At 49.5% G+C, this 22,709-nt stretch overlaps 2 protein-coding genes across 5 annotated transcripts in view; both read right to left on the reverse strand.

Annotated features, from left to right (window-relative positions):
* Window positions 1-22,709, reverse strand: part of LOC111719283 (zinc finger protein 345) — a 369,988-nt gene that overhangs the window by 187,643 nt on the left and 159,636 nt on the right. The gene's annotated exons all lie outside the window — the stretch shown is intronic.
* On the reverse strand, window positions 9,052-15,106 carry LOC116422277 (zinc finger protein 883-like). 4 transcript variants are annotated; one of them, XM_031958772.1, is made up of 6 exons: window positions 14,980-15,106; window positions 14,153-14,810; window positions 13,222-13,359; window positions 12,478-12,604; window positions 11,962-12,054; window positions 9,052-10,608 (listed from the first exon to the last, which is right to left on the reverse strand). In XM_031958772.1, exons 3-6 carry the CDS (start codon window positions 13,282-13,284, stop codon window positions 9,125-9,127), a joined length of 1,767 nt encoding a protein of 588 aa, XP_031814632.1. In that variant the 5' UTR covers window positions 13,285-13,359; window positions 14,153-14,810; window positions 14,980-15,106; the 3' UTR covers window positions 9,052-9,124. The 4 variants fall into 4 exon arrangements, with proteins under 4 accessions (XP_031814632.1, XP_031814583.1, XP_031814748.1 ...); XM_031958723.1 differs by having other exon boundaries at window positions 13,122-13,359; XM_031958888.1 differs by lacking the exon at window positions 13,222-13,359 and having other exon boundaries at window positions 14,980-15,105.

A 22,709-nucleotide genomic window follows, 5' to 3' on the forward strand; every position in this document is an offset into this window, starting at 1 on the left:
CATATCATCTTGTACTTGGAGAAGAGACACTCAAACGTGATGAAGATCCAGCAGCTGTGCTCACTCAATTTTAAGCCATTTTTAGGGGATATAATCCAATATGGGGGAGATATCACCAATTTCATGCAAATCTTACCCTCTCCTTGGGAAAGCTAGTATAGATGCAGCAAAGAAGGTAATTCCTACAGGTGGATCAGCCCAAATTTGGCCTCTAGAAAATCCAAGCTAGGGTTCCACCCAGTGATCCTGAGGATTGTAGCAGGTTACAAAAAGCCAGAAAGACTAATTCTGGCAGACACATGCAATTAGACTGGAGAATTGGGATAAATTTCAGGGAATATTGCAGAAGGAGAAAGAAAACTTAAGCATTTTTCTGATAGATTGGGCAAATGTGCCAAGTGGCTTGCTGGGTTAGACCCAATCAGCCTTCTGGATGCACATTTCACCTACACTCATTTTGTTAATCAGTCACTACTAAAGATATGGAAACGCCTTTAAAAGCATGGAACGTCAGTGGAACAGACCAAGGACGCTGAATTATACACATACAAAGAAGACAAAAGGGAGACAGGCAGGAGAAAAAGAAACGGGAAAGGAAAGAAAGTATATAGGAATTATAGTCCCTGCACAAATGCCTTTGGTCCCAATCGTTTTAGCTTCCTTATGGCCTTGGAGTTGGGTACAAATGGCAGCAGCCATCCCAAGGCTTGAGAATCGTGGCAATGTAAGCAGGAACTGGTAAGCCAGGGGCCTTGCACCTGGTGAGTAGGGGCTGCTATCCCAAGCTGGAGGAATGGATGGAAGAGAACAATTTGTTCCAACGGCCAGGCAGGCGGGTGACGCGGGCGCTGTGGCTGTGGCGACCGCACTAGCACCCAGGACAGCCCAGAATCAGCCAGAGTCAGGATAAGCAAAAGTCCTTAGTCTTTATTCTTGGTCTTTAGGGGTAGGAATGAACAGGATGGAAGCAGAATCTCCACGACCTCCTTCTCCCTCATCTGCAACCAAAGTGACTCTGGCTCCTCCACCCCCTAGTCCCTCCTACAATCCTCTGTAATCATCGAGCCAGCACAGGAGAGTGGGAGCGACCATTTTTCAAGCAGATGCCCATAGAGTATTGTCCAAACAGTAATTAGCCCTAAGTGCTTGAACCGACCTCAGTGCAATGACTCAAGAGTTTCAGCCCTCTACATGTGGCCACTGGGGGCTTGGTCAGACATGCAAGGTGCCTAGGTCCCCCTGCACCCGGTCCCTCCCTGGCCATCCTGGGTCTTGCCACTGGACTTGAATGGCTCTGGAAGAGACAATGCAGCTCTCTGCCTCTCCTCAGCCAACAACCCTGCAGTGCCATTGGTCCTCTTCCAGGATGAAGCTTGGAGCGGTAATGGCTCCCCTTCCAAACGGATTTCTCTATGAGGAAGGCCGGAGACTGGCCTTGTTATTGAACCCTCTCACCTGGGGGCTAAGGCCGTCCCAAAGGAGACTGTGCCCCCTGTGGCCCACTGGGTCTGCACTGGCGCCAATGAGAGTTGGCTCTGTCCCAAATTGATTCTCCCGGCTCTGTCTTGTGGCAAATTGATCCTAGCTGGGAGTTATCTGAATGCCAGTGCACTTGTACCCACACAGCTCAGCCAGGTGATGGTGGCGGCTGCCCATCCCAGTGCCAGGGTAAAATAGCGGATGATGGGCGCCCATGGCCTTTGTAGTAGCTGGGAATGAAGACTGGCTGAGCTCCTCTGGGCTGCGTGTCCCTTTTATCCCCAAGAAGCAGCTGGCACACCCTGGGCAAACCAGTCAGTACCCTGCTTACCCTCAGGTAACCAATGGGCCTTTGGTGACTTAGGAGTGTTGGCTCCCACCATGTGAAGACTGCCCTTCAGAGTGGGCAGGGGAGAACTGAATGTATGAAGACGATGTTTAAAATGGCCATTGGTCACTGAAGTCTGCTGCTAGTCCCCGCTGGGGTCTTTCTCGGGCCGTGTTCTCTCCGTGCAGCAGTCCTGGGGGATCACTCATATCCCCATCTGAGAATCTGCCTGGGCACTCCCCAAATCCAAGCAAAACCTTTCTTCCCAATATGTACCCCCCATCACAGGGGGTCTGTACACCTCTGTTGCTTCCTCTGGATGGGAGCTACAAGCCAGTCTGTGCGCCCAGGCCCACAGCAGCACAGGCTGGACCTTTTGGCTCAAAGTGTCAGCACGTGGGCTCTCTGGGCTTAGGGTCTTTGCCAGAATTATACATCGAATAAGGGGCTGGAGGGGGACTTCCCCTAACCTGAATTCCTGACTCCGGCTGATTTTAAAATACGCGGTCATCACACAGTTTGAACAAATACTTCATTTTACCTCAAAATATTCCCATTTCACAGATGAGGGAACTGAGGCAGGCATAAGTGTGATTCTCTCAGGGCCCCACAGCTATGAGAGTTTGGGGAGGGATGAGTGAGCTCCTCAAGGAGCAAGGCGAGACACAGATACACAGACTCAAACCTAGATTACGTAAGCGAGATCTATCGGATGGGGTCCAGGCCCCCAGAAGTTACGTTCCTCCATTCTGCTCATGCAGGGAGACGGAAGAAGGCCTGCACACAGATGGCCAGAGGAAGAGACGGGGATGGCGAACCAGACAGGTGAGGTCCTAGACCACCCCACAGGCCCACTTTGGGCCCACGTCACTCTTTGGGGGTGCCATGATCGATAACTTGGGATTTTTCCTTCCCCACGCTTCTCTCTAGTGCTCTCCTCTGCCACCTCCCAGACGTCATCCCCTAAAACAAGCCGTATTTTGAGAAGACAAAAGAAGAGAAAAAACCCAACCTAATGGGTCATTGTGCGAATGTGTTGGACAGCGCCTGCAGACCCCCCCCCTCTCTGCAGAAGGGCGGCATGCCAGTGTCTCCTCACCTTGTTCAAGCCTCTCCTGCTCTTCGTCGTTTCCCAACATCCCCTTTTAAACATTCTCGTTCTCATGGGTCTTGCTTTCTGGTCTCTGCTGCCCCCCTGCCCCCCACAAACCCCCCCAGGCTTCTCCACCCTCACCCCAGCGGTGTCCTTATCATTCCATTACACTCATGGCCGCACTTGGTTTAGCTGTTCCTCAGTGGATGGCCTGGAAGCCAGGCTCCTTCTTATGTCCGGCCTCCTCAAATGCACACCTGATGACAGGACCCCTGGATCAGAAGGTTTTATTTCAGTCCCCTTATCAATACACTGCTCTCCAAAATGACCGGACTGGCTCACAGCTTCCCCAACAACGTACCAGCGCACCTGCCTGTCTTCTCCGAACTCTTCCAACCTTGACCCAGTCTGGCACCTCTTACCCTTGTTTTGGTGGCTGAGGTGAAAACTTAGATTTGGAGCATTTTTTTCATATGACCATTCACACCCTGGATGACCCCAAGCGAGTCACAAGGGCTATCTCCCTAATCTGCAAAATGCGTCATACCCCCGGCTCCCTTCCAGAGTTGCTGTGAGCATAAAGGGACGTATTTATGAGCACTGTGTCCACTTGAAAGCATTGTAGAAATGCTATTATTGTTGTTATATTGTTAATTGTAATAGTAACATTATTATAATGTTTGCATTATTATTTGGTCAAAAACTTCACACTGGCATTCTAGTTTCACTTCTCTGTTCATAAGAAATCTGAGGCTGATGGTGAGAGGTTGTATTGAAGCCATTTCAGACCAAACCTGATAAAGGTTGAGGCTCAGGGGTCTGCCTCTGCCCTGCCCCCCCCCCCCCCCCCCCACCCCCCAGCTAGTTACAACAGGACAGCCTTGCATGAGATAAGCATTTATTAAGTGCTTACTGTGCACCAGCACTGTGCTAATGGCTTTGGGTAAAAAGATGAACGCATGGGCGGCGCACCCAAGCAGCCCACTGGGGGAGACGGTGCAAAGCATAAATGGCCTGGAAAGTCATCATGTCCAGACACATTGCACTCCTGTCTCCATTTTAACTTTTTTCAACTTCCGGCTGATTCTTGATTTTCTCCAATCATATTTTCTCAGCATGGCCTAAGCTTACAGAAGTGTTAGACAAGCCTGTATGACAGCTCGGATCTGGGTTGGCTTTCTTTTAAATCTAAAGAAAAACCAGGGGATATGCCAGCAAATGCTCTGTAGACAAAGTAGGGGAGAAGAGGGGTGAGACCTTTAGGAAGTCCCCTGGAGCCTCAGAGGCAGCTGCCGCGGGAAGCTTTAATCTGTTGTTTCACAGTAGCTGAAGGGCTCCCCTGCCCCCTCCTCTCTGGGAGAGGCCTTTGGCCTTCTATGTCCCTTCTCTTCAGATGAGCCTGACACTACCTAGTTCTCAGCTCTGCTCCTTCTTCCCATTCTGCCCTTTCTAAGACGTCTTCTGTTCAAAACTCCTGAGCAAGACTCAAGTTCACTATCTACTCCTGTGTCCAGAATGGCCAAAGTTCGCATTTCTTTCAGTTAGGATTAGGGTTAATTTTTCGAGACACTCCCGAAAGCAGTCAGTTCTCAAACCCATATCTGTAGGCAGTAGGGGCGAGAATATCATGCTTAAATGTTCCTTAACCTGCATTTCATGTAAACTCGCAGCTCTCACAGATCCGGCAAAATTTGGATCAATAGATTCTTCTCTAAGTGATGTTTGGCCATATTAGGGCTGCAACTTTTGCCGCTGTATGCACTCTTTCAGGTAGTAATGGCAGACTCTACGGCAGCATTTTCTATTTTCCCTTTGAGAGATGGCTAGGTACTAAGTCTTCATTCCTCTCCAGGCTGTCCCAATTCTCCAGGACTTTCTCTATAACACCCCAAACTTCTTCCTGAAAGAAAGAATTTCCCCTGGATTATCACTGGATTCCCCCTGGATTATCACTGGAACTACCAAGGGGCTTCTCCCTGATGGGCTGATCCTCAGACCCATTCTGAGTCACCAAGCCAGCCCCGGGATTTCCATCTTCTCCAAGCTGGCCGCTGGACTCCCCAACACGGTCATAGAGAAAATGCCTTGTTGGGGTTGGGGGTGAACCACCTAGACATCCCCCTACCCCAAATTCACCTGCTGAGGGCCGTCCACTTACGAAGGACTCCCTTAGCTCCAGGTCCTGCCTTCTCAGGCCACTTCCCGGGGCTGGCTGTGCTGATGGTGAGGCAGACCCACACACTGGCAGAGCTAGCTCAGCATCTGGGGGGTGGGAGACAAAGCAAGAGCCTGGAGGTCTCCAAGTCTCTTGGTGCCCTTGGTGCCCACAGAGCCTGGACAGTCTAGTGCCCAACCGGGAAGGGCATGGCTCCCATCACAACTGTCTCAGGAAGAAGCCGAAGGCCGCTCAGAAGGACCTTCCTCCAACCAAGTCTGAAGCATTCAGGCTCCACTGTGGGGTCCAGTTCTGCTGGGCTGGTCATGTTCACCAACAAGACTATTTCAAGGAGAACTCAAGATGGTCGCGGCAATGTGGTCTCAAGGTCTCCTCAGAACTTGAGAACCGTGAGCCATGGAAGGCTGGCCCAGCATGGTGGACCCTCGTCAGAGAAGGTGCCAGGTTATGACCAAAGTGGGATTTAACTGGCTCAGAACACGAGATGCTCAAAATGAGAGAATGCACCCCAATGTTCACAAGACCGTCCGGCCTGTGGGTGAGCCTCCCAAGCTTGTACCAGCCTGATCAGCCACCATCCGACTCTAAGAGTGAAGTCCTTGTGGACCCCTTGGTGAAGGAAGACCCACCATCACCAAGGCTAGATTCGAATCCAGATCTCTTCCCGACTCCAGATCTGGCCCGCCATCCACTTCAGTACAAATACACCCAATTGCAGACTGAGGGCCCCGTCTGAGGGAGTGAAAGACCCTCATTAGCTCAGGGGTAACAAAGCTGGGCTTGCATGTACTCTGGGGAAAGGAGCCACAAGGCACAGGAGTCCCAAAGCCTCCCCCACCGTCGCTTCCTCTGGCGCAGGCCCATAAACATGGGGATCTCCCAAGGAAATCCCTCCCAGCTTCCTTCATGGGGGGATTTCCTCAGCTCACGTAAGTGCTGAGGAGCCCCAACTCTACACAGCACAGAGGGGGTCTGACACCTAACAAGATGAAGACATTCAACCAGTCCAAAACTCTGAGACCAAGCATGGAATGCCTTCAAAAGTCCTACGGAAAGTCTGGTCCAACCAGCTGGGGAATCTCACGATACTGTCGGGATCCTGCCTCAGCTGGGGGATCCCCTCCAGTCTCTCATCTTGCAGACCTTTGTCAGCCACTTGCCCTGTTTTATGGTTTCCCTGAGATTACTTCCATATGTTTATGCTACATTCATATCAGATTATTTATTTACTTGTGTCTTTCCCATCCAAATGGGAGGTCCTTGAGGGTGGGGATCATCTTTTTCTCTTTCCTTGCAAAACCAGGGAATAGCACAATGTCTGGCACATTGTGTTTTAAAAATACCGGGGAGACCTAAAATGACAGGTGAATGGTTGAAAATTGCTCTGAGGTGAGACACAATGAAGATTTAGGAAATACAAGATTACATCTCAAAGAGAGCCCAACCGGGAGCTGGGTCCTTACAGCAAATCTGCCGGGCAGCTCTACGACATTCACCCCTTCATTCTGCAAACACCGAAGCAGACTCTGGGGGGGTCTCATCCCCAAGTTAGCAAATATTAAAAGAGACAATTCCAGATCCCTCCTGTTCCCAGCACAAGCACTGTTTCCACCATAGCTTCCTCTGCCTACAAGGATGGCGGCAATGGGAATGAAAAGAAGCCCATGCAATGGGATACGTGGGAAGTATTCACAGTAAAATGGATGGGATTTGGTGGAGTGATGCAGAACTGCCTCTGGAAATCCTCTGAGTGGATGCCCATCAGCTGGGGGATGGCTGAATAAGTCATGGTATATGAATGTTATGGAATCGTTCTGTAAGAAACAATCAACAGGATGATTCAGAGAGGCCTGGAGAGACATATATGAACTGATGGTGAGTGAAGTGAGTAGAACCAGATCTTTATAAATAGCTCTCTTCAACAGTGAGGTGATTCAGACCAGTCCCAATGGTCTTGTGATGGAGAAAGCCATCTGCACCCAGAGAAAGGATTGTGGGAACTGAGTGTGGATCACAACAGAGTATTTTAAACTTTTTTGTCATTGCTTGCTTTTTGTTTTTTTTTCATTTTTTTCTTTTTGATCTGATTTTCTTGTGCAGTGTGATATTTGTGGAAATATATATAGTACAATTTCACATGTTTAACATATATTGGATTGCTTAGTGTCGAGCAAAGTGGGGTGAGGGAGAAAAACTTGAAACACGGGGTTTTGCAAAGATGAATGCTGACAGCTATCTTTGCATGTATTTTGAAAATCAAAAGATATTTCTTAAAAAACAAAAGAAAAGTGAAGGTAAGGTGAATGATGGTACCTATACATCAGCAGTGACAGACCTCCCAGGTTATGTCAGCTCAAGTGTGGAGGGAAAGGGTCACTCTCTTAGGATACATTTGAAACCTTGGTTATAGATCGATTCCTAGTCAGTCAGTCTAAATGAATAATAAATATTTATTGAGTCAATTCTGTGCTAAGTGCCAGGGGTACAAAATGAGGCAAAAAGATTGTTCTTTTTCTCAAGGAGCTCAGTCTCATGGGGGAGGCAAAAGGCAAACAGCTGTGTGCAAACAAGCTATACACTGCACGAGATCAACAGAAAACAACAGAGCAAAGGCACTGGAATCAAGAGGAGCTGGGAAAGGCGGGCTGTTAGCTTCCAGAAGGGCACCGTGGTGGAGTGGTAGAGGTCACAAAATGGAGATAACAGATCCAAGTTCTTATGGCAATAAAACAGGATTACATGCAAACCCTTTGAAACCTCAAAGCATTACAGAAGTGTGAGTTATCATAATCATAATGGTGACAGGGCAGAGAGAAGGGAGTCAAGGACAGACTTTTAGAGAATATCCATATAACTGGCCGTAGAAAAAGCAAGAACCCTGTGAAGAGACAAGAAAGGAACAAGCAGTTAGATACAAGTCAGGAAAACAGGCAGCTCGTGGTGGAGAGCGTGAGCATCCTGCCCAGAAGGCCTGGGCATGAAAACACCACAGGCAAGCCCAACCTTCCACATCCTTTTTTTGTAAACAGAGGGTAAGAATACTCCACATTTCACCTCAAAGGGAGGGGAACGTGCTTTGTGAACTTCAAAGTACATTTCAAATCTGAGCTGTTATTAAGTGAGAGTCGAGGAGTGTTCTGAAAGACAAAAATCGACAGAGTATCCAGAAGGAAATTACTCTGATATCATTCTGAGATTGAACAGAAGGTCACTGGTGAACGCAGGAGGAACAGTTTCATGAAGATAAACTTGGACCTTCAGAGCACGGGAAGGAGCTGACAGACAGATCTGCAGTAACTGTCAGCAGAGATAGGGCTGTTGCTGCCTGCTGCCGAAGGTCCAAAGAAAGCTGCTTTTGGGGGATGTTTTATAGCACTATAGACTTGGCGTGTTTGTTAATGGCCAAAGGCATCAGACTGAATGGCTGCTGAAGACAGGTCCTTAAGAGGTCAGAGGGAGGGAATTCTGCAAAGTACAGGAGGAATTTTCAGCAAATGTAGAGATAGCTTTTCCTCAGTACAGGATGGAGTAAGAATATGGATGACAACCCACAAGATTTTTTAGGGAAGTGGCCAAGAGAGCAAATGCCACACATTTTTCAATAAATTAGGAGTCCAGGTGTTTAATGTGCAAGGAAAGAACACTTTTAAGAGCTTTTATGGATAATTAGGCAAGGATTTACTTTAGCTACACTTTTGGTTTGAAATTTCTCATTTTCAGTTAAAAGACTGTGGCACTGGCTAAAATCCTTTCATTCATAATACTTTTCTCCAATATGGATTATTTGATGTTCAATAAGCTTTGTGATCTTGATGAAAGAATCTCCACGTTAATTAGATTTATAACCTCTCCTATCATGAATTGAGGTTTGCTTTAAAAACAAAACAAACAAACAAACAAACAAAACAGCATTCCCAATATCATTACATTCATAAAGTACATGTCCCTAAGAGTTATCTGGTTTTGACTAAGTGCTATTTTTTGACGACAATTCCACATCCATAAAGTTTTCTTCAGTATGAACCCTCTGGTGCTCAGTCAATCCTTCCTAAGGGTCACGTTCACTATGGATTCTCTGGTGTCGAGTGAGTTGGGACTTCTGACCAAAGGCTTTCCCACACTCTCTACATTCATAAGGTTTCTGTCCTGTATGAATCCTCTGATGCACAATAAGCTGAGACCTCTGTCGAAATGCCTTCCCACACTCATTACATCCATAGGGTTTCTCCCCGGTGTGAATCCTCTGGTGTTCGGTGAGTCCCCGGCTCAGGCGGAAGGCCTTGCCACAGACTTTACATTCATAAGGCTTCTCCCCAGTGTGAATCTTCTGATGCAGAGTCAGCTGCGAGCTCTGTCGAAAGGCCTTCCCACATTCTTTACATTCGTACGGTTTCTCTCCAGTGTGGATCCTCTGGTGCATACTCAAGCCTCTGTTCCTGTAAAAGGCCTTCCCACATTGGGCACACGCATAAGGCTTCTCCCCAGTGTGAATCCTCTTGTGAAGAGTCAGCCCAGTGCTCTGGTAGAAGGCCTTCCCACACTCGCCGCACTCGTAGGGCTTCTCCCCAGTGTGCTTTCTCTGATGCAGAGTCAGCTGCGACCTCTGGCGGAAGGCCTTCCCGCACTCGCCACACGCGTATGGCTTCTCTCCGCTGTGGATCCTCTGATGAACGGTGAGGTACGTTCTCCAGCGGAAGAGACCGCCACACTCGCTGCACTCGTAGGGCTTCTCTCCAGTGTGGATCCTCTGGTGCTGAGTGAGCATGGAGCTCCGGTGGAAGGCCTTTCCACACTCGCTGCACGCGTATGGCTTCTCTCCACTATGTATCCTCTGATGCACGGTGAGGTGCGTTTTCCTTCGGAAGGCCTTTCGGCACTGATTACACTCATAAGGTTTCTCTCCACTGTGGATTCTCTGATGGACGCCGAGTTCCGCGCTCCTTCGGAAGGCCTTCCCACAAGCATCGCAGGCGTAAGGTTTCTCTCCGGTGTGGATTCTCTGGTGCACAGTAAGTTTGCCCCTTTGGTGGAACACCTTCCCACATTCAGTACATTCGTAGAGCTTCCCTTCAGAACTTCCCCTATGATTTTCAACAAGACCTGCCTTACAAATCGAGGCTTTCTTACAGTCATTATACTTAGGAAATATCCTCTTTGAGAACATCCCATAACATTTTCTCACCTCCGTGTACAGTCTGAGGTTTTGTCTACGCGTGTCCCACTTGTGGACACTCTTTCCTCCAGATAATTTCTGCTGTGGTGGAAGACCTGCCCTCAGACTAAAATTCCTGCCACACTTCTTATATCTGTGGCCTCTCAATTTATTGGAAGGTTTCTGCTGGGTGAGTTTTACATATTGAGGGTATCTGTTGTCATTGCACTCCTGCCCCTCTAAGCTGGCATCCCATCGCCAGGCTTCTGCCAGAGTGGGGACAAGAGGGAAGTCCCTCATGCATCTTCCTGGAGATGAGTCTTCCACAGAGAAGCCATGTGTGGGAGAAGACTGCTTAGTTTCAGGGCCCAGCTTCCAATCTGAAAGACATGTTTTTAAAATGTCAATATCTGGTTTCTCTATTTTAACCACTTCTGTCTCTTAGAACCTCAATCAACAAAACAGCCAGGACAAGTTCTGTCCCATCACGTCTGAGGCATTGTAATGAGAAAAGTGCTTTATAAACCTGAAAACATTAGGCAAAGACGTACTATTGTGGCCATGTATTTAGCAAAAACCTGCACTTACCTTTTCCCTAAAATTGTCAGGGGCGTCACTCCTTTTCCAGGCACCTGCCCTTGCTACCTGGGGGTCTTTCTCAGTTCCTGTCACTCACCCCTCATATCCAATTTGTTACCCTGGCTGTGAATCCTATCTGCTTATATAACCGCCTTCTCTCCTCTGATGCTATCCCTGGTGAGGTGTAAACAGCCCTTTTTATCTAAAATTTTGAGTTTCAAATTTTCTCTCTCTTCCCCCAACACTGGCGTAAACCAGAAAGGTCCAAAATCTGCCTCACTAACTCTCCAATAACGAGATCCTGCATCCAAGGGCATCCACTTAACTTTAGAGGTGGGAGACAGACTCCCAAACTAGAAGTGCTCTGTCAAAGTGACTACAATTAGTGGCAGATTAAGCCTCTGCCTCGGGCTCTGAGCCACCTGCCAAAGGGCAGTTCTGGTGCCCCAGGCTTTTGGTCCCACAATTCCAACTATTGCCTGCCCAGGCAGCAAATGGCTCGTCCTTCTGGATGCCACGGCCTACTGACCGTTAGACCCGGGGACCGCACGTCACTTTAGACTGTCTAGACCGAGGGGGGCCTGAAATCCCAAGATCAAGAGCTTGTCTTCTCAAGGCACCAACTGGTCGGCCTCTGTCTGTCTTGACCTCCTTCAGCTGCCATTGGGGAAGCCAGCATGGGAGAGATGGGGGTGCAGACCCCCTCCTAACGACGATTTGGATGACAGATAAAGAGTATGATGTGGATGACGTAGTCAGGGGATGGCCAGAGGAGGGGGTGTTTTCAGAAGAAGATCAAGGAATAGAAAAGACCAGTATGAACTGAAACTGGAGCACGTGTACCATAAATAACAACTGGGAATGGCCTGGGAGCCCTGACCAAACTACAGAATCCAAGGGGAGGAGGAGTCGCTCTGGCTGCAAGGGACGCTCCTCTCTGCCTGATGCTTTTTTCACTCTCCCCCTCTGGGAGCACAGAAGCACCAGGGACAGGGAGGTCCGAAGAGCATTTTCTTTTAAATTTTAGATGAGACCAGAGGGAAGTTTAGAAGGAAGCCCAGCCCAGAGACAGCGAAGCCTGAAGATGATGAACCCTGCTGGAGGGGCTGAATCCAGGCAGCCTCCACTGGGAGCTCCCCGACAGAAGCACTCACCTGCCCAGGTGCTGCCTGGTCCTTGCCTCGGCCTCCAGGGCGTTTCCCTTCGCTCCAGCCGGCGGATCACATTGGGCTTGGAAGCTGTGAGTCCTGCTCAGAGAGAGGGCAAAGGCTGGGAACTGTCTCTGGACTCAAGCCCAGAACCCAGAAGCTTCCATCTGACCCGCAACCTGCCAGCAGCACAAGAACCCTTCACAACATCATGCGAGAACCCTGACAGGAGAGTGTGAGGACGTGCTGCGGGACCCAGAGGGATGAGGTCTGGGAGATGAGACGATAGCCGGGAGGGTCCAAGAAGTGCTTTTTAAATTTTGTTTTTCCTATTTTATTCAAAGGGTTGGTCTTCTGGGGAGGGAAGGGAAAGGGATATATTCAGAAGTAAAGAAGGATCAGTAAAAAGTCTGCACAACCAAGTGAGGGAGGGGCCCAGAGTCACCTTGGGTCCCGGCAGGCCCAACCCTGCAGGCACCTCTAGCACAGCCTCCTCAGGGCCACGGTGGGGTGGGTCCTTACCCAGGCACACCAGGTGCCCATAGTTCTCCAGCATCACCTCACGGTACAGCTCTTTCTGAGAAGGGTCCAGGCGTCCCCATTCCTCCAGAGTGAACTCCACAGCCACATCCCTGAAGGTCACCAACTCCTGAAAGATCAAAGACCCCCGTGCTTGCCCAGGGAGCATCCTTCCGATGGCCCTGGCAGGAGGCAGAAGCCAGAAGGAAGCCCCCAGCAGCTCTGGAGAGCCCAAGTCAAACCCGGAGGAGAACGGCCCCCCCTGCAGAGGACAAACCTCCTCCCTGCACCAGAGGCCACCCACAGTCACGGGGCTCAGCACTGAGCCCCGTCAGCAACCCCAGCCCAGGGCGGGGGGCTTCTCCCCAGCCCCACGCACTTCTTCAGGGTAGGATGAGGTCCAGCTACACGACCTCTCTTCCAAATCTCCTCTTTCCATCCTCCTCCTCCAGGGGAGAGCCCTTCCTTACTGACACCGGAACTGCTGCTTCCGCAGTCACAAAGCCCGGGACCCTCCTCGGGCTCATCCTCAAGGGGAAAAGCCCTCAGGCCAGCGCTCACGGGACAAGTTCTAAGCCACCTTATAAGCTAAGTCAGCGCGCTGCACCCATCTGTGGGAAAGGTGAAAATGCGACCAAACTATTCACAGAAGCAGCGCTAAGCGCCCCGACGCGTCCCTCCGGGCGGGGACAGGGGAGTCTCTGGGCACAGCCGCCGCGCGAGCCCATGGGGGCTGAGGGGACGCACTGAGCCGGGAGTCCCGCCAAAACAGCCTTGCTGTCGCCGGTGTGACAGGGCCCGGAGCCTCATCTTCCACCCGGCTCTTCCTCAGCTCCCGGTCCTGCACAAGCTGGGAACGCGCGGATTAATGGGGCCCGGCACGATCTGTGGACAGGTAACGCGCAGAGGTTGGGGCCGAGTTCGGAAATGACGGGGCCGCGCCAGGCCCTCAGCCTCAGCGCTGCGGGGGGAGCCCCGGAGACCCCCGGCACTAGTAGCTGCCGCGGCCCGGCTCGACGCTCCCTTCCATGCGGAGACCGCCCGCCCAAGCTCTGGGCTCCCCTGGCCGGCCCCTCCCTCCCTGCCGGGGCCAGGCTGGGCCCTGCTCCGGGGACGGGCCGCTGGGCAGGCCCCCCGATTCCTCACCGGCACGAGGAGGTTGCCCGCGCCAGTCACATGGTTGGGCGCCCCCAAAGCCAAGCGCAGCCCCGTCTGGGAGTCACTTCCTGATCCATGCCCGGGGCCTGGCCGACCCCAGGGCGGGCGGCTCCCTGAAGTCCGGGTCTCCTGCACAACAGCCCTCCCCCGCCCCCCGGAAGGGGGCCCTGCCCAGCCTGGCCCCCGGCACTGCCCTCCCCCCTCTCCTTTCGGCCCTTCCCCCATGTGGTCTCTCCTCGCCCAGCGCCCTGCACACAGCACGTGCCCAATAAAGGCTGGCCGATTCAAAGACACCACCGGGAGGTCCCAACACACACAGGGCATGAGTGAGGAGGGGGCCCCACGAGCGGGGCCGTTTCCTGCGGGGGAAGGGGCTGAGACATAAGTGAGGAGGGGGGAGGGGCTCCAAGGCCGCCCCCGTTTTCTCCCTGGGCTTGGGGGAGGGGGGGAAGGCCGGGGGAGCCCGGGGCGCGCTGCGGGGGGGGGGGGGGGGGGGGGGGGGGGGGGAGCAGTCCCTCACCTGACGGGCGCCGGTGGGCGGGGTCCCGGGAGTCATGGCCGCCACCTCCTCGTAATCCTTTTAGGGCCCGGAGACCGGGGGAGCAGCGCTACATGGGGGAGGCCTGTGAGCCCGGAGCCCGGAGGCCAAGGTCGGAGCGCTGACCTTGTCAGCTGGCGGCTGGGCAGCAGGGGGGCAGGCCCGCTACTCACGCCGCACGTGTCCATACTGGAAGGGGGCGGGGCCGGGCCTGATCCCGGCCGGAATCTGTCCAATGGGAGCCTGCGGCTGGGAAGGAGGCGTGCCTGGGCGGGGAGAAAAATCTAGGCAGGCTCCGAGATGATTCGTTCAACGTCTGTAACTTTCTGGTCCCCGAGGCGACAGCTGATTGGTCAAAGACTTCCCCACCCCGCCCTGGCCTGACCAATGATTGCATAGAGGCGGGACGAAGTAAGGCTTCTCTGGTTTCGGTGCCTTTCCCGGTGCTGAGAGGTCCTCCCCTTCCGGTCCCGGTACCGACTCACCCGGCCCGAGACGCGGGGATACGGGGCGCTCCCTGGCTGCAGGAACGGATGTGACGAAATCCTTCCCGCAGCTCCGGGACGCACCCGCAAGGCCTTCCGGGAAATGTAGGCCTGTGCCCGGGGCGGTGGCTGCGCATGCCCAGACCCCCGCGGCCCTGCCGGAAGGAGGGGACAACGACCTGTCATGGTACTTTTTCTGCGGCTGGTGCGTCTGTGCCGCTTCGCTCCAACCCGACTCCCGAGGGCCCCCCCCCCGCCCAAAAAAGACGCCGGTGTCCCCCGCACTGGCGGCCGCTCCGTGCGAGGCGTGTATTAAGCACTTACTCATTCAGTAAGCTCAGATTAAGCCCGGAACATCCATACCGACCCCGAAGCCGCCTCCGCCCCCAGCAATCTCGGGGTGGGGGGGTGGGGGGAGGGGGCCGAGAGCGCCCCCCGAGTCCGTCCGCGACTTCCAAGGCGCCGGCCCCTCTCCGCCCCTCCTCCCTCCCCCCCTCCCCCCACGCTGGGCCCGGCAGGCTTCCGCCCCGATGGAGGAGGGCGGGCCCCAAAGCCCGGGGCGGCCAAGGGGCGACTCCGCCGGGGCCCCTCTCTCCGGCAAAAGGCGGGCGGGGGGAGGTTGCAGACAAAATGAAGGCGCGCAGCAGACACCGGGAGCGGCAGATGTGAGAGCGGGAAAAGGGCAGCGAGGGGCCCCATGGGGCTGGCAGGCTAAAGCCTGAGAGGGGCCCAGGCCCCGACGAGCCGGCTGGCGCCAGGGAGGAGAGGGGGGCTCAGGAGACCGCGCAGCGCGGGGCAAAGGCCAGGGGGAAGCCGGGGGATGCCCCCAAAGGGGGGCGGGGAGGTGGTCCACTCTGACATCCGGCTTATGTCCAGCCCCTGCCCCTCCCCCACTCGCTGTCGGAGTCTGGCGCAGCCCCCCTTGCCGGGCCCCGTCCCTGAGGTTCCCCATAAAACCCACTTTGGGGCCGTCCCATGGCTGCCGCCCTCCTTTGGGGCCCTGCCTGGGGGGCTCCCCTAGCTGCTTCCCAGCCCCATTTCTCCTTACAAAGCCTCTCGCGGACTGGGCCCCTTTCAGGCTGAGCCTGCAGCTAAGGGCGCGTCCGGGGCTGTGGGGGCTCCCCTCTCCTGGGTGGCTGAGCCCCCTGAGGACCTTGTCCTTCCCGCTCTCCCGGCCCTGGCTCATAGCTCCCACTCCCTGTGTCTCGGCCTTGGTGAGTTCTTGGGGTGACCGAACCCCCACTTCCGGTGCCGCCATCACCCGGGGCCCACTTCCCCCACATCATTTGATGCTCCAAACCCTTGGTCTTCTTGACAAAGGGTAAGATGTGCAAGCCCCAATATTTTTTCCTGTTCCTCATCTAAAGCTGGGGATCACTGCTCCCTGGGATTGAAAACGGGGGAGCACACATCCCCCTTCTCTCTGCCTGAGGGTGGGATTTGGGGATTTTGGGGTGTCTGGGTCCTCAGTATTGCGGCGGGAGCTAGTGAGGTCTAAGATTTGAAAAGCACTTTTCTGCGTGGTTCCCATCTCTGCCCACGGCTGCCCAATTGGGACAATCTGCCTTAAACTAGCCTGAGTTTTCAATTAAGCTTCTCTCCTTTGATGTTATTCATTGTCCCAGAGCCTCCTGCTTAAGCTCTGGCCCAGCCTCTGATGTAGGGTAGGCTCCCCCAAGCCCCCGCCCATATTCTGGGGTCAGCCCCAAATTCTCTCCAGATGGGGGGCTCCTGTGGCCCCCAGGTCTGTGGAAGGGGGGGCCCTTCAGCTTCTCCAGGGATACTTCCACGCCTTCTCTCTAGATTGAGACTGCCTCCCTTGGCTTGGGGAATCTGGCAACCTTTGCACCTTTAGAGCTTTCCCTTTTCCCTCCAAATGAAAAGAGAACTTTAAATTAACTGAAGAAAATGGCACAAAATTGTATCCAAAAAATAATTTGTTCCATTGCTGAAAAACCGGTTCTTCTTGCATAAACTTTTGCAACTAAAGTAGTTTATATTGAATGAGGAAAAATACAAGTAATCTTGTGCATATTTTTATAACATGATGTATATTAAAATCCGTTGTCACTGATAGACAGATATCTGTGCCTAGAAACATTATAAATATTTTTTCTTTTCAGATTAATTCTGAAAAAAAAAATCTAGTTCCTGTAATGATGGAGAAACTGAGGCAGGAGAGAGATTAGAGAATTTTTGCTATTTTATTAATTGGAGAGCATAATTGACTGGCCAGGACTCTCGCCTCAAATTATCCAGTGATGAATGGGAGAACTCCAACTCCTTAAATACCTTTTACAAACAAAGGAAGGGAAAAAAGCGGGAAACTTCTTCCCAGGCCATTTGGTCCTATCAGGATGGGGGAGGCCATAAATCCTTACTAAAACCCAGAGACAGGATGGCTGAATAAACAGAGGTAAAGATGTCAGTGCCGTATCGGGGTAGTCTTATCGCTTGGAATATTTCAGAGGGATCGTGTAAATTCTTGAGGACAGAAAGAGTCAGGAAGTCTAATAACCTTAAAGCAAATGGTCCTCAGCCTTAATGGACCAGAGAGGGGTTTTACAACTAAGGGGAACAGTTAAGGAAACTGAGACAAGGGAAACTAGTACAGGGAAACTGAGGTAGAACAGTTCAAAAGAGATTGTGATATAACATTCCCAGCTAGATTAAATAGTTTCAATTGATTTTCAATCATTCTGCTTAATGATTAGAACTAACCCTAATTAAACTGTGGCTTTGGATCCTTAATGTAAATTCAGCAAACTAATCAGTTCATTTTAGCTTTGAGTGGTTATTTCCCCCCTTTCCTTTGAAAATTGTGATCCTCTTCTATATGGATTTTCTGGGAATAATCACATAGATGAAGAAGCAGAGCCCCCAGGTGCTCAGTCCTGCGTAGATGGTCTCTTGTGCTCTGTGCTGATATTTGATGAAAAGTTATTCAATTTAAATCAGGGGTTCTGCTAAAACAGCAAATGCAGAATGGTAATACAGTTGAAATTCCAGATTTTCTTATAGTTGAGTTTTCCCTAGAAGGATGCTAATTCTGGGGCAGCTAGCTAGTGCAGTGGATAGAGCACCAGCCCTGAAGTCAAGAGAACCTGACTTCAAATTTGGTCTTAGACACTTTAACACTTCCTGACTGTTTGACCCTGGGCAAGTCACTTAACCCCAATTGCTTCAGCAAAAAAAAAAAAAAAAAAAAAAAAAAAAGGAAAATTGCTGTTTCTAATGCTTTAATATTGACTTTCTAAAATGATCATTACTAAATTCATCCCTAAGAAATCACAGTGACCATTATTCAAGTTTGAATGGCATCCAATTACAATCTCACAAGTTAAAATATTGATTTTTTTAAAAATAACTTTTTATTGACAGAGCCCATGCCTGGGTAGTTTTTTTTACACCATTATCCCTTGCACTCATTTCTGTTCCGACTTTCCCCTCCCTTCTTTTACCCCCTCCCCGAGATGGCAAGCAGTCCTATAAAAGTTAAATATATCACAGTATATATTGATACAATATATGTGTGCAGAACCGAACAATTTACTTGTTGCACAGGAAGAATTGGATTCAGAAGGTAAAAATAACCTGGGAAGAAAGACAAAAATGCAAACAGTTTACATTCATTTCCCAGTGTTCTTTCTTTGGGTGTAGCTGCTTCTGTCCAGCATTGATCAATTGAAACTGAGTTAGATTTTCTCTTTGTCAAAGACATCCACTTCCATCAGAATCCATCCTCATACAAGATCGTTGTTGACGTATATAATGATCTCCTGATACTGCTCGTTTCACTCAGCATCAGTTCCTGTCAGTCTCTCTAGGCCTCTCTGTATTCATCCTGCTGGTCATTTCTTACAGAACAATAATATTCCATAACATTCATGTACCACAATTTACCCAGCCATTCTCCAATTGATGGGCATCCACTCAGTTTCCAGCTTCTAGCCACTACAAACAGGGCTGCCACAAACATTTTGGCACATAAAGTATTGATTTTTAAGATAATTTTTTCAATTTCAATTGATTTTTAAAATAATTTTTTTTTTCAATTGGTAAAATGCAAGCAAACAACAAGAAAAAGATTGAGAATGTTATGTTGTGAACCACATTCAGTTCCCACAGTCCTCTCTCTGGCTACAGATGGCTCTCTTCATCACAATATCATTGGAAATGTCCTCAATCATCTCATTGTTGAAGAGAGGTATGTCCTTCAGAATACATCCTCATACAGTATCATTGTTGAAGTGTATAATGATCTCCTGGTCCTGCTCGTTTCACTCAGCATCAGTTCCTGTCAGTCTCTCTAGGCCTCTCTGTATTCATCCTGCTGGTCATTTCTTACAGAACAATAATATTCCATAACATTCATGTACCACAATTTACCCAGCCATTCTCCAATTGATGGGCATCCACTCAGTTTCCAGCTTCTAGCCACTACAAACAGGGCTGCCACAAACATTTTGGCACATAAAGTATTGATTTTTAAGATAATTTTTTCAATTTCAATTGATTTTTAAAATAATTTTTTTTCAATTGGTAAAATGCAAGCAAACAACAAGAAAAAGATTGAGAATGTTATGTTGTGAACCACATTCAGTTCCCACAGTCCTCTCTCTGGCTACAGATGGCTCTCTTCATCACAATATCATTGGAAATGTCCTCAATCATCTCATTGTTGAAGAGAGGTATGTCCTTCAGAATACATCCTCATACAGTATCATTGTTGAAGTGTATAATGATCTCCTGGTCCTGCTCATTTCATTCAGCATCAGTTCGTGTCAGTCTCTCCAGGCCTTTCTGAAATCCTCCTGCTGGTCATTTCTTACCGAACAATAACATTCCATAATATTCATATACCATAATTTATTCAGCTATTCTCCACTTGATGGGCATCCTCAGTTTCCAGTTTCTGCCACAAACATTTTTGCACATGTGGGTCCCTTTCCCTTCTTTAACATTCTTTGGGATATGAGCCCAGTAGAAACACTGCTGGATCAAAGGGTATGCACAGTCTGATAACTTTTTGAGCATAGTTCCAAACTGCTCTCCAGAATGGCTGGATCCATTCTCGGTTCCACCAATAATGTAGTAGTGCCCTGAAAGCTAAAATTGTTAAGGAGTATTGATGCAATAGTGGAGATGCAGAGAGGAGCAGGATGGTTTGGCTGATACCAAGAGATGTGGACTCAAAAGTAGAGGGATCGAATAGTAACCCACCATTTGAGAATTGAATTGGCTTAAGTTGGATTGTTACTACATGGCTGTCTGTCAACTGTGCTCTCAGACTAAGTCCCCGAAGGATCAGTTTTGATGTTATTATAATTGTGAACCTGCTTTTTCCTCTTAGGGCAAATTTCTATCATCAGAGTAAGTGGGCAATAGAAGCCACAAATGCAGATCAAGTATGTAATGTTCTGCTGTTTTCGACCTGAAAATTGTGGTATTCGTTATATTAGCATTATATTTTTATATACATTGTAAACTATATATTATATATCATCATATCTTATAATTAAGCAAAAAGTATTTGGCCTGGTCATTTATCTATGGCTAGATGTATGTGTCTGTGTGAAATAAAGTCTTTCAAGAACCTTATGTACATGTAAGAACAACTGATACAACTGTCTATGAGACCTGGTATTTTATTGATTATTGAAATTGAAGCTGAAATACCTTTGGTATGGTTTAGAGAAGAGGATTTAGGGTTCGCGCTCCAGTTTTCTTAGAGGGAGGTGACTCTTGGAATGTTTAGTTACATCATTGGGCAAATTTATAGAAATTGGAGTAGTTTTTAACCACCTTCAAAACAGCTTCTACACCCAGAGCCGAGCTACTGGAACTTCTTAAGCCTACAGTGGGCTGGTCTCAGGCTAGGAACCCAAATGACTCCTGAAAGTGCCACTGAACCCCTTTCTCCTGAAACCTGTCCAGTGTTATAGAGATACTTGTCTGAATAAATAAGCAAACAAACACACACACACAGAGGCAGAGGCTTTACACCTTATATACAAGTCTGTGATAATCTCTATCACTATCTGGCATTTGATGGATAAATAAGTGTTGGAATCTTTACAAAGTGTTAAGCCATTAGAGTTGATAGAAACAATAATTATCTAATTTAGCATGGTTCAATATGATTGATTTGATCTTAGAAGGAGATATTTTGGGCCAGAACTTGAAACAAGGTACTAAGTACAACTGATAGAAACAATGCTTGTGTTCACACCTTTAGAGAGCTCATAAGTATCTAAGTACTCAATGGAGTTCACATGTTTGGGAGATTTCAGGGCTTAGTATGGCTTAGTATGTATGAGATATCCGAATTCACACCTCCCTTAGGGCCAGAGAGCATTCTTTGAGATAACCCAGAATCCCTCTCTCTCCAGAAGGAGGACTTTCTCTTTGGGAGATCATATATATACAGGAAGCTCTCAGAGCTTAAGAAAGTTACTTGGGAACATTCCCAGGGGTCAGAGAGGAGCACTCTGGGAGGAAGCCTACAAGTCCTATCCTCGAGGCAAGAGAGATTTTATTGCATCTTCTACCTTGGTGCTGGCTGGAGTCAGAAGGACAAATCTCTGGATTTGGAGACATTCGGGCAGAGCTCTTAGAACCAAGCGGAGAGATAGGCCTCTGAGCTAACCGGGCTATATTGAAGGACACAATAAAAGATCTGAACTTTTATCACCTGGCTGTGTTTTGGAAAAAGAACACCAACAAATAAGACCTGTTAATTTTGTGAATACCTCTGATGGGATCCCCCCCTTTTTGCTTTTGCGGTATAAGGTCTCTAAAAGGAGAGCTGGTACCTAACTATTTACATGCCTCCCAAGAAGGAGGGTTCTGCCCTCTGTACTTGCTCTCTCTAGTTCCCTTGGGTTTGTTTTCCCTGAAGTTTTGAGCAATTCACCTCCAGAGTGACCAACACTAGATGTCTGGATTGACCAGCTTCAGGTGTCTGATTTGATCCACTTCAGTCAACTCAGGCCCCTCCAAATAGGACCCTGCAGGATGACCCAGTTCAACACCCATTCTCAGCAGGAAGACATTTCAGAAGATGAGAACATCGCCCTGTACCTCAAAGGACTTTGGGTCCCATTTGTTAGGGAAGGAACTGGAACTGGCTGGTGAATGGACCCCCAAATGCCCAATGTCAGAGTGGGTTTCTTGTAATAAGTCCATCAATCCTATAAAGGGGGGAGGTTAATGCTATCCCCTGCTATAATAGTGTTTGGAGCTGAAAATGGGGACATTAGGTTAATATTACTGGGAAAGGAAGTTGCATAAACAATTCAGTTTGATGCTTGTCAAATTATAGAATTGTAGAAACTTGACTAGCCATAGATAAGTGGGTACAATAAGTGTTTGGGTCCTATAGAGAAAAAGAGGATTTTATGGAACCGCCTGTCCAATTTGGAACAATGTTTTGCTACCAGGGCAGGACGCTTAGAAAATGCAGATCAAAGAGTAAGTTGGCTTTACAGGCAATAGGTCTAGATCTCAGGAAGATTTGGAATGAGGTTAAGGACTTAAGGCAAGTGATGGACAGCAACACCTGGATAGAATAGCTAAAGTGCTTTGTAAAGAGCCTGAACACAAAGCGGTTTCCATGTCTGGGCTACAGGTTGCCCCAAGCCCAGATAGGACCAGTTCCTCCGGGTATGGAAGAACATGAGAGTCGATTCCTCTTGTTCCCAAAATATCATTCCTCGGGAGAATTGCAGGGCTTTATATAGTCCCTTACCTCTGGAGATCACTCACCCCGCTGTCATGGTGGGGAGAAAGATCCAAAATCTAGGGACTGGAGTGGTCTGTGCCCAAGTCTGGGACCTAACCAAGCAGAGCTCTGGCAATTTCTCAGGTGAGCATACCCTGAATAAACCTTGGGGAGAATTATGGAGGCATCATTGCTTTGCCTGGGAACCAAGTGGGCATCAGTGCGCCAACCCGATGGGCTCATCCTTTTACCCTGACATCCAATGAAGAAAGTAAGAGTGAATCACAAAGGGTTAAGTCCATGACAGTAACTGATGAACTCAGGGTTAGAA

Source organism: Sarcophilus harrisii, chromosome 1 (genome assembly GCF_902635505.1).
Source record: "Sarcophilus harrisii chromosome 1, mSarHar1.11, whole genome shotgun sequence".
In the NCBI taxonomy this organism is placed as follows: domain Eukaryota; kingdom Metazoa; phylum Chordata; class Mammalia; order Dasyuromorphia; family Dasyuridae; genus Sarcophilus; species Sarcophilus harrisii.

What these genes read in the sequence shown, in the direction of transcription:
- LOC116422277 (XM_031958723.1), bottom strand. Translation starts at nt 13,202, where the DNA reads ATGGGCTCGCGCGGCGGCTGTGCCCAGAGACTCCCCTGTCCCCGCCCG. An exon ending in GGGCGCTTAGCGCTGCTTCT is followed by an intron (nt 12,605 to 13,121) that starts GTGAATAGTTTG and finishes TTGATCTTTCAG; the next exon opens with GAGTTGGTGACCTTCAGGGA. An exon ending in TGGGCACCTGGTGTGCCTGG is followed by an intron (nt 12,055 to 12,477) that starts GTAAGGACCCAC and finishes CTCTCTGAGCAG; the next exon opens with GACTCACAGCTTCCAAGCCC.